The sequence below is a fragment of the Acomys minous genome (assembly GCF_964271855.1).
Source record: "Acomys minous genome assembly, chromosome: 8".
NCBI lineage: Eukaryota > Metazoa > Chordata > Mammalia > Rodentia > Muridae > Acomys > Acomys minous.
In genome coordinates this window covers 26912620-26926482 of record NC_140489.1, presented here as the reverse complement: position 1 = coordinate 26926482, position 13863 = coordinate 26912620, and the positions used below count along the sequence as shown (strand labels likewise).

At 41.6% G+C, this 13863-nt stretch overlaps 1 protein-coding gene across 1 annotated transcript in view; it reads right to left on the bottom strand.

Moving 5' to 3' along the window:
- Positions 1–13591, bottom strand: part of GTF2A1 (general transcription factor IIA subunit 1) — a 32616-nt gene extending 19025 nt beyond the window's left edge. The window contains exons 1-2 of the mRNA XM_084792994.1: positions 13080–13591; positions 10244–10345 (exon numbers count right to left, since the gene is read on the bottom strand). Of these exons, the coding sequence (XP_084649120.1) occupies positions 10244–10345; positions 13080–13109 (132 nt within the window). The 5' untranslated portion in view covers positions 13110–13591. The remainder of the gene's footprint in view (positions 1–10243; positions 10346–13079) is intronic.
- Positions 13592–13863: the final 272 nt, after the last annotated feature.

The window sequence follows — 13863 nt, the reverse complement described above, 5'->3', positions numbered from 1 at the left end:
GCAGTCAACAGGACAAATATTCATCTCTCCATAAGAAAGAAATGGAAGCACTCTAAATTAAGATAGACCAACTTACTCTTTGTTTAATCTTATAATGAAAAGAAAGTGAGGCTGCAATGGTTATCCCAATCCTCTACACCTCTTGAAATCTCCTTTCCTCCAATGTGCCAAAGATTGACAATCATTTTCTGCTTAGTTATTTCTATAGGCTGAACATATCTAACCTAAAAACTCAAAATCTGCTATGTTCTAAAATCTCTACCTCTTGGACTCCTGACATGAAGTCACCAGTGGAAAGTTCCATCTGATGAAATTTTATTTTATGCACAAAACTATTTAAAATAGTATCTAAAATTAGTTTCTAGCAGTGTATAAAAGCCGTATGTTTTACATAAGTGAGCTTCACTGTCTACTATATGCAAGTATTCCAAAATCTGAAAAAAATACAACAAAAATATTCCTGGGTTTGGTGACCCCTTTCAGATTAGGGATGCCCAATCTGTATTTCCTCATGTCAACCACAAGGTAAGCTCTATGGGGGGAGAAGGAGGGAGAGTCACCCAAGAAAGAGGAAATGAAAACATTTCCAACTATTTCATTCTGTCCTTAACATGTTTGCTTTCTACTATGTTAATGTTTAATTTAGAGCTTCACTTCTATAAGAAATTATCCAAGAAAGAAAGTAAAGTTGTGCCTCTGAAATGTAAATGAAACAATCTGGGTATTTTTACATAGTACCATTTACACATGCTGTTTTTTAACTCCAGGACCTGCTCTTGGGATACTGCTAACTTAGAGGCTTCTCTAAGATCTTTTCAGAGGCTTCTCTTGAAATATTCACAAATTTAAAACAACACCAAAAACCCCTCACTGTTTCCTCTCTACATTACCTAGATTGGTAACTATATGCTGGTAACAATCCCAGCCATCTTTCCAACAGTGTACTGAAACAGGAAGTAAAAGTCAGGTTCACAGTACAACTGCTTCCCGAGAAAGCCTGGCACATACTTAAAGGCCTGAAATCTGTATTTTAAAAAGATTCTAACCTCTATTCATGGTTATCAGGGCTTAAAGTCAGTGATTATTGAATACTAGTTATTATTACTACTACAGTAGTGGCTTTAATTATGTAATAGCATTACATCAGAGGCTGGGGAACCAGTTAATCCTGGTTTGTCTACTAATGCAACTCAATCATGTAACATTCTTAGACATTTTCCTCATCAAAAATTAAAGAAAATTCATTTAGATTACTTCTAAACTTCTAGCCAATAACAGAGGCTTCTACAAACCCCACACTAAAAACAAATTCCTGTAGCAACAAAGTACTACACTTCCTAAGAGCCCAAATTGTGTCTGGCCAATCTCCTCAAAGTGGGCTAAAAGCAGGTCAAAACAGGTGCCTGCATGGCAAGACAGCCATCATATGATTAGTGTAGTGTCTCAGATATGCAATTCACCTGGCCCTCCTGCCTCTCTCTTTTCCTTTTTTAAACTCAAAACAAAACCCAGTTTCTTATGAGTCAAAGTCAACGTGGAGGAGCGGTTGACATGGGTCAGTGGCTAAGGCACTTGCCATCAAGCCTGATGATGGGTTTGATCCTTGGGACCCACAGGAGAGAGAGAGAGAACCACGGGGCAGTGGTGGTGCACTCCTTTAATCCCAGCACTCAGGAGGCAGAGGCAAGTGATCTCTGAGTTCAAGGACAAGCTGGTCTACAGAGCAAGTTCCAGGGCAGCTGGGGGACACAGAGAAACCCTGCCTCGAAACCTCCCCCGCTCCAAACAGAAAGACAACAACTTCCACAAATTGTCCTCTAACCTCTACATGCACATGTATGTATACACACACACACACACAGTAATTTTTCCTTTAAAAAAAAGTGACGTAAAAGAACTATTAGTGTTTAAGGTATCGTTTTTTAAGCCAGGCGTAATGGCAGGCACACCCTTCAATCCAGCACTTGAGAAGCAGAGGCAGGAGGATCTCTGTTGAGCTCAAGGCCAGCCTGGTCTATGTAGTGAGTTCCAGATCAGCTAGAGCTTCCTGGGGGAAGGAGGTAGGGGCCGGGGTTTACACCAAAATCTTCTACACGAGAAGGATCCAAGCTAGTTTAGTTCTTTTTAAGTACATTTCTAACACTGTCCAACTCCCAACCCATCGTACTTGGTTGTTGTTTGTTTGTCAAGACCAGGTTTCTCCGCGTAGCCCTGGCTGTCCTGGAACTCACTCTGTAGACCAAGCTGGCCTCCAACTCAGAGACCCACCTGCTGCATCTTAGTGTGTGTGTGTGTGTGTGTGTGTGTGTGTGTGTGTACACACGTACATATGTCACATGCTTGTGGATGCCCTCGCTAACTAGAAGAGGGTGTTAAATCCCCTGGAACTGAAGTTACAGGCAGTTGTGAGCCACCTGAAGTGGGTTCTAAGAAGAGAACTCTGTGCTCTGAAAGAACAGTTATCACTCTTAATGACTGAGCCATCCCTCCAGAACCCTTTCACACTTTTTCATTTTTATTACCATCGATTGGTCATACAAGCCCATCATTCCAATGAAGTCTCTATGATCAACAGAAGTATTGACTATATGTAACATACAGGTGAGTACACATTCAAATTCCCTACTTCCTGGTGTCAAGGACCTAACAATCAAACCTTGTAACTGAGAAGGTTTAGAGTGTATTTCACTGGTAAGAGTGCTTGCTCAGTTAGCATGAAATGAAAACCACAAATCCAGAATCACAAGAAAATGAAGAAAAAAAGAAAGAGGAGGAGGCAGGAAGGGGCTAGTGGCTGCAGAAGAGGAAGAAAGCTAATTCTGAGGCGGGATCCCAACTTACTCTACTAATCAACAGGTTAAGAACTGAGACACAAACCATTATAATGAAGTGTCCAGGTTATTTTGTGATGTTTGCAAAAGTGAGAATCGTTGTATGAAAGTCTAAACCAGTGATTTTCAAACTGAGGACTGTAACCCATTAGTGGGGTCATTAAAAGCCAAGGTTGAACTATTTCATGAATAATATTAAACTGAGAGGAAAATGCAACATAAGAAATAGTCTGTACTTTTATTTGTTATACAGTGTACAAAAAGCTTAGGATACATTGTTTTCTGCCCTGTTAACAGGATTAACTGATTAACTACTCATAGTAAATCATAATCTGTAGATGTTATGTGTGTCTGTGTGTGCGCATGTCTGTGTGTGTGCGTGTGTGTATAATATATGCTATAATATATTCACCCTCGTATTTGGGGAAATAGTCCATATTCCAGCTGGAAGTCTAAAACCATACTCGACTCAAATGTGATTTTTCTCCTACATACATACATACCCATTATGAAGTTTCATCTGCAAATTACCTACAGTGCAACTAAAATTAGTAAAATAGAACAACTGTAAGGATATTCCATGACAAAAGCTACCTGACTGTCACTTCTTTCTCAAAGTACCTTACTGAAAGCATGTAGTCTTCTTGTGGAGATATGAAATACAATGCCTATGTGGTAAGATGGTGAAGAACACAGACACTGTGACGTAACAGCTCTGTTAGGTTATCTGAACATAAACACCATGACACTACACAGGGATTCTGACAACTGGGTGGACACTAAGTGATTAATGGATGAGTTGCATCTGCAGAATAGATAAACTGGACAGAGAAATTACTCACAACCTAGAGAAGATGCAACTGGCTGGGGAGAGATTTCATCATTCTAGTCAGAATGCACACAACCTAAAACTCACAAACTGATTATTTCTGGAATATTTTATATTCTTCTAACAAAGCTGACCAAGGGTAACCAAAATCTCAAAAAATAAGATGGGGCTGGAGAGAAGGCTCAGTAGTTAAAAGCACTTGCTGCTCTTCCAGAGGACCCAGGTTCAACTACCAGTACCCAGATGACAGCTCTTAATAGTCTGTATCCCCAGTTCCAAGAAACCCAGTGAACTCTTCTGGCCTTCACAAGCACCAAGCACCAGCATGTATGGTAAAGACATACATGCAAGCAAAATACCCACACCCATAAAATATATTCTTTAAAACAAAGAAGGCCATGGATAAGGGGAAACTAGTGTACTAGTTTAAAACCAGCGCCTTTACTACCCAATTTAGTCAGACTCTGGAGTACAAGCTTAGTCTATAGCCTATTTGCCATAGACTAGACATTACTGTAATGGCTACTGTATCTCTTACAGTACTAAGCTACTTTCTTTTAAATAACCTCAGACTATTCCATTGCTTTTAATGTGTAGTCTTCTAAAATGAAACATCTCAAAGTTCCATAGCCTCAGAGAAAGGCAGTCACTTAGGCTAGGCATGGTGGTGTACGTCTTTAATCCACAGTACTTGGGAGATAAGAGGCAGGTAATCTGTTAATTCAAGGCCAACTCACAGCTCCAAAGTGAGAGTCTGGTTTTTGGGGGTTGTTTTTGTTTGAGGGGGAGGCAGTCACTGCCTGTGCATATTAGAGATAGTTCTACTTTTGAATGAATTCCTTCACAAAGATACTATTTTACTCAGGACTTAACTGATAAATAAGAATGTACCAGCCATTTAGTAATAAATTCAAAGAAAAATTAGAAAGATAAACTAATGTTTATTAGCATTCTATTTTCTGTATAAGGCATTTTAGGGAAAGCATAACTATATCATACAGAAGGTCCCACAGGAAATGAAACCTTTCTAGTTCTTGCCTACTAAATGCCAAAGGTGCCAGCTAGTTTTGGACACATGAATATGGTCCCACATACTGCCAAAAGCTCTGTAGGGATTGGGCTATTCAACTAAGACTCAGGACTTAGCAATGATGTAAGTCAGAAAGCACTGGATTCCCTGGAAATGGAGTTACGGTTGGTTGTGAGCCTCCATTGAGTATTGAGAACTAAATATAGGTCCTCTGTAAGAGCAACAAGGCTCTTAACTGCTGAGCCAGCTCTCTAGCCCTTCAACTTCACTACTACACAATTCTGATTTTAACAGAAAGGTCCGGGTTCTAAATATCGGCTGTTAAAATAATGTTACACTGTTATGGCAATGGTAACCATTTCAGTAATGCTGAATTAGGTATACTGAATTGTTAAGTATTTCTTTTGCTTAGAAAATTGGAAGAGCCTTTTTACTTCATTTTTTATTTATTCCCTTTCACATAACTATTAATTCTGGCATACCCACACTCTGGCAATTTTTGCCTAGGTATCTAAAAATGACATGAACAAAATTTAACTTGTTGCTAAAAAGACTGAGGTCTACAACTGTATTTGTTACTGAAATGGTCTAATAACTCAACTTTAGTTCTATATAATAAGTACATATGTAGACATTATCATCTCCTTCTTCAGAGAAAAAGAAACTGAAGAACAAAAAGTTAGACAAGTTATTCACAGAAGGCAAGAAGAGAATAACTAAACCCCAAAGTCCAACTCCAGTGTCTCTGGGTACTGTGCCCTGGGCACTTCACCTGCTGCATCCTAATGCGCCATGCTTCTCAGCTAACCACAACACCTCATCTTCTTCCTATTTCATTTGCTCTTTGGGGAAGCTGAGTTCCCGAACATCTCTCAGAAGCTCTGAAATAGTTGGTTGCACACTTTATCCAGGAACTAAGTACTTTGTAGAAACAGAGTCATTTAAGATTTCTGGCCCAACACTGTTAGAGAATGGACGCTTCAGTTTGATTAAAAAGTAAATTTTGACCATCTCTTGACAAAGGCATTAGCTAGAAGATGGTAGAAATGTGAATGTAGGTCTTTTATCTCATGCTACACTTAGGTTCACACTTCAACTACATACTAGCGAAATGCTTTTGTCAAAAGGCAGAAAGCAGGTAATTGGTGAGCAGAAGTCAGTCATCTGCTAACACCCTATATGCAGCTATTAACCAATCAGTCCAACATGTCAAACGCTCAAAAGCTGAGGCACTCAACTAGAGGCATAGAACCTGAATTTTCAGACTTCTCTCTGAGGGCTCTTATTTTATCAGCACAGAGGCAAAGGGTTACGATGTGGCTCAGTGGCAGAGCATTAGCCTGGCTTGTGTTAAGATTCCAGGTTTGATGGAAAGCAATGGAAGGGAGGGGGGAGGATCACGTGGTTTACATATCGAGTTGTACTTGCTACTTAGATATAAGTAGATTTAAGTAGGCCGATAGATCGGTTTTATCACCTACTTTGAGTTCTTGTTTTTACAGTTTTGTCTTCTGAGACAGTCTCACTATATATAGGCCTGACTGGCCTGGAACTATGCAGACTAGGTTAGCCTCAAATGTGTGCAGGTTCTCCTCCTTAGGTGCTCATTATTCCCTTTGAAGAGAATTTCTAAAGTGTCATTCCCATTTTGTTAATTGCCAATCCACAATCCATTTAAATACTGATTATATCTGGTATCTTCCCTAGCACCTATAGTTTACACATAAAAATGAGCTCCTTTAACACTTTGGGAAATGATCTCAATAAGTGAGCTGGGTTCTGTTGTTTTGTTTTTCTAATCATGACATTTCCTGCACTATCAGTTAACCTTTAAATTACCTGCGTTCTCATCGTGCACCTCAGTTCATACTCTAATCACCACTCTATCTGATAGCCTTAACAACTTTGATAATCTATGAAACAGTTAAAAAAGGAGAAGGGCCAGAGCTAAATCACAACACCCATTATAAATCACAAAACATTCAATGGGTGTTAACCTTGCTAACAAGAAAATCTGTGCAGCTCAATGTGGTAATCACTAGCCACATGCGGTAATTTAAATTGAGTAAAATGAACAAAAATGTATTTCTCATTTCCTCTAATCATATTCCAAATGCTTAACAGCCACATGTGGCTAATGACCACCGTGCAGCAGTCGACAGACACAGAGCATCTCCATCACTGCAGAGAGCCATCCCCCGGCCAGGGCTAGTGTCCAGCTGTTTGTTACATCTAGGGCACATTCTAAAGAAATTTAGTGCAGAGAATTAAGTTCATTCTAGTCTAACAGCTTTATCTCTCATTACAACCCAAAATATAAGTATGACCCACTTAACAACAAAAATAGCACTGTTAAGATTCTAGAGCCACGTGGCTAGAGAGGCAGCTCAGTTGTCTGCTCTTCCAAAGGTCCTGAGTTCAATTCTCAGGAACCACATGGTGGCTCACAACCATCTATATAATAAGATCTGGTGTACTCTTCTGGCATGCAGGTTTACATGTAGGCAAAACACTATATACATAAAGAAATAATAACTCTTTTTAAAAAAATAAGATTCTAGAGCCACATCTGTTACTAAGCAGTTCAGCTAAATATTTAGCTGAATTCCAGCCACACAGGCCAGGTTTTCTGGTCAAAACTGAGGATTAAAAGTGGAATGAGTCACTGTCAAATGTATGAAACATGCTAATGAAGTTATCTGGTTTTTCTAAGACAATTCAGTTTGTCTTATAGCTATGGGGACCAGTGGGAAGACTGAACTCCCCAAACTGTCAACTTACAAAGCAAGAGCAAATATAAAGATCCCAGAGTGACCCCTACCATAATCAATTCAAGTTTTTAGGGCTCATTTCTACACCTATAGAAGTGTTGTCAGGCAGGCATGGTATTGCACATCTGTAATCTCAGCACTCAGAGAGGCAGAAGCAGGTGGATCTCTTGTGCATTCAAGACTAGTCTAGTCTACAAAGCAAGTCCAGGACAGCCAAGGCTACACAGGGAAACCCCACCTCAGGGAGAAAAAAAAAAAAAGAAAGAAATTATATTTTCTACATAAAGTCACAAAATTGTAAAATACAGCTACTAAGTGCAGCAAAGTATAAAACATTTCCCAGTAAACTAAGGACCAAGCTAAGCTTGTCTGTTTACTCTTCATGTAACTTAGACACTTTATGCTGTCCCATGTTGTTCCAAGCCCTGTTTCAGAAGAGGCGTTCTAACACCTATATCTTTAAGCAGTAGTAATGTCTACATTTCTCTCCCTGTAGGAGCTAAGCTTATTTCCTTATTTTTCACATAACATAGATACTTTATTCTGTTCCATGTTCTTCCAACTCCTGTTTCAGAAGAGGCGTTCTAACACTTGTATCCTGGAGCATTAATAACATTTACAATTCTCTCCACCTAAGTATTACTCATTTCACTTTAAACTTACATTTTTTTTCCCTTTCTCACTTTGGCAAACTCTTATTGACTATTCTAGAAGTTGCCCACAGGTGTTAAAACACTAAGATATATATTATCACCACAAAGAGGCTCATACTTGTTTTATTCAAAGTGAGTGCTAAATTCTAGCTTCCACATCTGGATAGAGAAGACCACAGCTAATGTCCCTAACTACTTACTAGCTGGGATGACTTGAGCACAGCTCTAAAGAAGTTGCTCTCAATTTCTAAACCAACAGTTGTAATATCTTCTGATCTCAGGTCCATTTATCCTTTTAATAATCTTATTTTTGATTATGAATGATAGATATGTGCATGCCATAGCATATGGGGGCCAAAGGACAACTTTATAAAATCAATTTTGGCTCCATTTATCCTTTCCAAAAGTTACTGAGGACTTTGAAAAACTTTAGGTATTTTTAGAGTTAAGATTTTAAAATGAAAAGTCTAGACATACATATATGACACCAATTATTCCAGAATTAACCAGGGGTGTAGGCGACAGGGATTGATAGAAAAAAAACTTAAAAACTGATCTCAGTGGCTGGGTACAGTGATTGACACATGCCTGTAATCGCAGCACTCAGGAGGCAGAGGCAGGCAGATCAAAGCTACATAGAAAAATCCTGTTCAAACCCCCCACCCAAAAAAGAAAAAGAAGCCAGATCTCCTATTCACCTCTGCATTTGGCTATTGTTTTGATTCAAGGGTACAAAGAAACATTCAACTATTTACACAATTGAGAAAGCAAAAGATAGTTTTAAAATATTTCTTAAAAGTTCAGCAATACAGAATCTCAACCTGTATACCAATCAGTTTTTTATACTAAGAGTAAAACCTTGTATTTTGAATGACTCTTCCAACAATCATTAAAAATAAAATATGCAGATCTTTAAAATGTTAACACATTTCACTGAGTATATATCCTTTAAAAACAGTCATCAGCACAGTAAATATACCTAAAGCAATTCAGCTGCACATGAACAGACATCTAAAGGAAGGGTACAGAAAGTATTGTGCATACAAGCTGTGAGTTGAGCTGGCGACTTTCTCACTGGACAACTGTGTGCATGTAGACCCTACAGAATGTTAAATGTCATCTCTATCACTCTGCACTGTTGCTTGGAGACAGACTTCTCCTTAAAACCTGAAGCTCCCAGGTTCAGGCTGTCCAGTACTCCTGGGACCTACAGGCACATGTGGCCAGACCTAGCTTTTATGTGTTGTAGGAGATGTGCACTCAGGTCCTCTTAATTTCAGAATAAGCATCCTTACTCAATGAGACATAATCCCAACCACATAAGCTGAAACTTTTTTTTTTTTTTTTTTTTTTTTTTTTTTTTAGTTTCCAAGACATGGTTTCTCTGTGTAGCCATGGCTTTCCTGGACTCACTTTGTAGACCAGGCTGGCCTTGACCTCACAAAGATCAACCTGCCTCTACCTCCCAAGTACTGGGATTAAAGGCTTTTAAATGAATGATAGAACTATGAAATTTTCAAACTTCAGTACTTAGTTCAACCAGCACAAAAATACTCGACATTTTCATGTCATTCTACCACCAGGAAAACACAAATGCTATATTTTTTCTATTTTAATTATGTGTATGAGTGTTTTCCCAATATGAGTATCTGTGTACCACTTGTGTGCTGATGCCTGTCAAGGCTAGAAGAGAGATCTCCTGGGACTATAGTTACAGACTATTGTGAGGCACCATGTGAGTGCTGTGCATGGAACTCAGTTCCTCTGGAAGAGCAACCAGAGCTCTTAACCATTGGGACATCACTCCAGTCTCCACACAAATGCCATTTTAAAACTAGCTCTCAGTGTTCAATACATAATCAACAGAGCATTTAGTACACATAAGGGAATTGACTCTGGTACCTAAATTCTTTTATGAAGCATCTGTTCAATCCTTCTAACATAAACAAATTTTAGAATACAAATTTAGTAAGACTACAAAAAAATTAAAATACTGTTACTGACATGTCAAGCAACTGGACTATAAAACCAATATCCTTCACCAGACTACAGCATCTCTTACAGTCAAACATTCATCCTATAGAAAAGTTACTCATTGTTAAAATACTCTTTTAAAAAGACAAACTCACAGTTTTTAGTTCCATCAGGACTTGCTCATCCACTCCATCATCCAGAAAGATGTCTCGTACATCATTAATAACATCTTCAATCACAGATCTATACAATTTAGGCTTTAAAGGAAAAATAAGATCGATTAAAAGACTGATTTGAGAAATCCTTAATAAATATATAATCCTTAAATACAAGCCAATTGGTCAACTGTCTAAAATGTATTTAAGATTGTGCCTTTAAAGATACGGCAATCCTAAGCTAGGCTTAATACTCAGGAGGTAGAGACCATAAGATCTCAGAGTTTCAGGCCACCTTGATCTACATGCAGCGACCCTGTCTCCAAATAAACAAAGGCTCATTAAACTGGATTTGATGACTACATATTTTATAGAAGTACAAGGCTAGGCAATATAGTTCATAAACCTAAGTTCTTTATGTACAGGCTGTTCATACAAAATCCAGTTATAAATTCCTTGGTTATAACCAAAATATCTTAACATTATTATTAATAACAGTTTATGGTTATGTCTGGTTCCTACTATCCATCTTTTGTTTAACCCCTGTCAAATCACATACCTTTCCAATTCTTAGTCTTTGGGGAACTTTTTGTTCACTAGTCATTTCCTGGTCATGCCCAGCAGTGTCATCAGTATTTGATCATACAAAATGACCTCACTGTTTTTTTCCCCTGCCCTAGTTTGTACCTTCAAGCTACACCACTAAACTCTACACTGGCCCTGTAATTTTAAATTGGTAGGATAAATTTCCAGCAAACCCAATGTTCTAATGTCTGAAATCAGTTACCCCAAAGTCTTTTCCTTAGTCAGACACTGATATATAGCTCTGCCTTCTTTTGGTACCATTTAATCTTCAGCAATTAGCCTACAACTTAAGCAATTCAGAAGCACTATGGTTGAAAGAAAAAGGAAAGGCTTAAAGTCTAAGCTTCACTCGCCCAGGTTTTGGGTCTTTATTGCATAACGGTGATTTAGATCTGTCCTTTCAAAACACGATATTCCAAACTCTGAAACTGGAGCATCAGAGGCCAAATGTGGCATTATCAGGTGATAAATTAGAAGGCTCCTCTCAGAAAGTGCTGACTCTTTTGGCATAGCATTAGGTAAACGGGGTAGGTTTTTATACTCGATACCATGTCAACCGCTGGTAAAATTAAAACCACCACCTAATCTTTAATTCTTAAAGTGCAGTTTAGGCTATGGCTCTTCACTTACTCTACAAGTCAATTATTACGGGCACAGATCTCACTGGGAGCTCAGGCACTACAACTTTGAAAAGCGTCGTGCTTTAGGTATTTGTATAAAGAAAATACGATGAACTGTTAGGAGCTGTATTTGCAACATTTCCCAAATATCTGACGAACAAAACACTACCGAACCCAAGTCCTCTGCGGGAAACATAAAACGTACAAAGTATTTTTTTTTAAGCCTAGACTGTTGAAGGCACCTCTTCAAGGAAAAAAAAAACAACCCTATCTGATCTAAAATGACTTAAAATTAAACTATAAATACAGGAGGGAGACCAAAACGATGCTGTATTTCTGGCCTACTTCCCACTACAAACAAAGACAGTACACCCTAGCTGTTAAAGCAAAACACTCGGGTCTGTGAAAGCAACCTCCCGGCTCCGGAGCGAAATTTCAGCGTGAAGGGAAACTAGTAGAAATAAACTGCGCTCCGCATGCGGGCGCCTCTCGCCTCGGGAGCACGCACCTCCCAGCCCCGCGCTCAGCAGCTCTCACTATTTAAAGCCGGATCTGGTGTTTAAATGGAGAGGCGGTGACGTAGGCCTGAAAAGCACCTTCCCATCCTGGCAGAGTCTATATTAGAGAGCGGCAATGGCTCTATATAAACAGGGCAGCCAAAGGGAGGAGGACCACAAGGCGCAGGCACTGAAAAGCAGGGTAAGCGGCCGCAGCCATGATGGATCGACCCGAGTCGCCAACGGTACGGTTGTCGGGCGGCCGCAGGCTGCTCTGCGGCGTTTGGGACCGGGGGAAAAAAAAGCGAAACGAAAATAAAAAAAAAAAAAGTGTTTTATTGTCATAATAAAAAAAAAATCAAGAGTTGGGGTGGCCTAGTGATCACATTGCGTTGGTGACTTGAAAAGGTTATTTTTATGTGACTGCTTTTTGCAAACCTACGTGATCGCAAGTAACCAAAAAAAAAAAAAAAAAAAAAAAAAAAAAGGAGCAGCGGGAAGTAGGCAAATTTCGAGGCGAAAGCGGGGACACTTGAGCCACTCACTGTAGGCTTTGTTTGTTCTGGTGCTTTTGCTAGTGGAAGATACCACGGGGGTTTTGCTTCCCCTTCGCCATTTTACCCACTGGGGAGGAACCGAGATAAGTGCTTGCCAACCTTCGGGTTTTTCTTTTTCTTTTTTTTTTTTCCTTGTCTTTTTTTTCCTTGGAGGATTAGTAAAACCGGCCCCAGTGCAGGCTTCCCAAGCACCACCTCCAGAGAGCCCCCGAAGGCACGCCCGGCCTCGGAGGCGTCCGAGAGGCTCCCCAAGCGCGAGGCTCGACCCGCGGCAACTCGGGAGCTGGCCGGGTCCGGGCCCCGCGTGCGGTCGCCGCCCGCCTGTCTGCATCCCGGGGGTCGACAGCCAGGGCCCAACGGCCTGCGTGGCCCGCCCCGCGGCGCTCCCGGCCCCGCCGCCCTCCGCCCGCCAGCCCGCGGCGCCCCCCTCCCCCGCCCGGCCAGGCCCGCGGCGGTGGAGGGCGGAGGGGACCGGGTCGGGAGCGCCGCCTCGCCCGGGCCCGCCCCCGCCCTCCCCGGCCGTTGCCTGCCGCCGGAACCTTCGCAGCCCCCGCCGGCCACCGCACCACGTCCTTACCACGGTGTTTGTGTTTGCCGAGTTCGCCATTTCCACACACAACACAAACAAGAGGGAACGAGATTTAAAAAAAAAAAAAACAAAAAAAATTTTTAAAAATTAAAAAAAAAAAAAAAAAAAGACTCAGAACCGGAGGGTGACCCAAGTCACCCGCAGAGAGTGGGACAGAAAATTCTCAACAAAACCGACCGTGGAAGAGTAAGAGGCGGGAGACCAGGAGGAGGGGGGCACTCCTCCCGCAGCTAAAAACCTCGAGACTCGCCTTAAAGGAAAAAAAAAAATGGAAAAAAAAAAGAAGCCACGACCCTTCAGGGGGTTAGGGGGCGTCACCCGCTCCCTACTCGGCGCCGAGGAGGGAAACCAACACCGGTCACCGCTCCCCGCGCCGCCGCTGCCGCCACCGGCTGCAGCTCCAGCCGTCCGGTCCGCCTGCTTCTCCCCTTTATATAGCGAGCCAAGAAGCTGCGCGAGCCGCCGCCGTCGCTGCCGCCGAGAGACAGGGCGGAGGGAGGGAGGGGCGGAAAGGGCGGGGGCAGCCGGGGGCGGGGCCGAGCGCGAGACACCGCGAGAAGCCGCGTGCGCACGCGCGCCGGGGCGTCGCTAGGTCCCGGTTGACACTGAGTGGGCGGGGCCCGCGGACCTGGAGTAAAGAAGGCGCGCCGCCGCCTTTTCCCCCCCCCCCAAGTCTCGCGTGATCACGTGGTCGGCACCCTGGCGGAAGCGTTCCGGGGGCGGTGTGCCGGGATGCGTTGACCTGGCGGCGTTAGCTGCATGGGGACGGTTC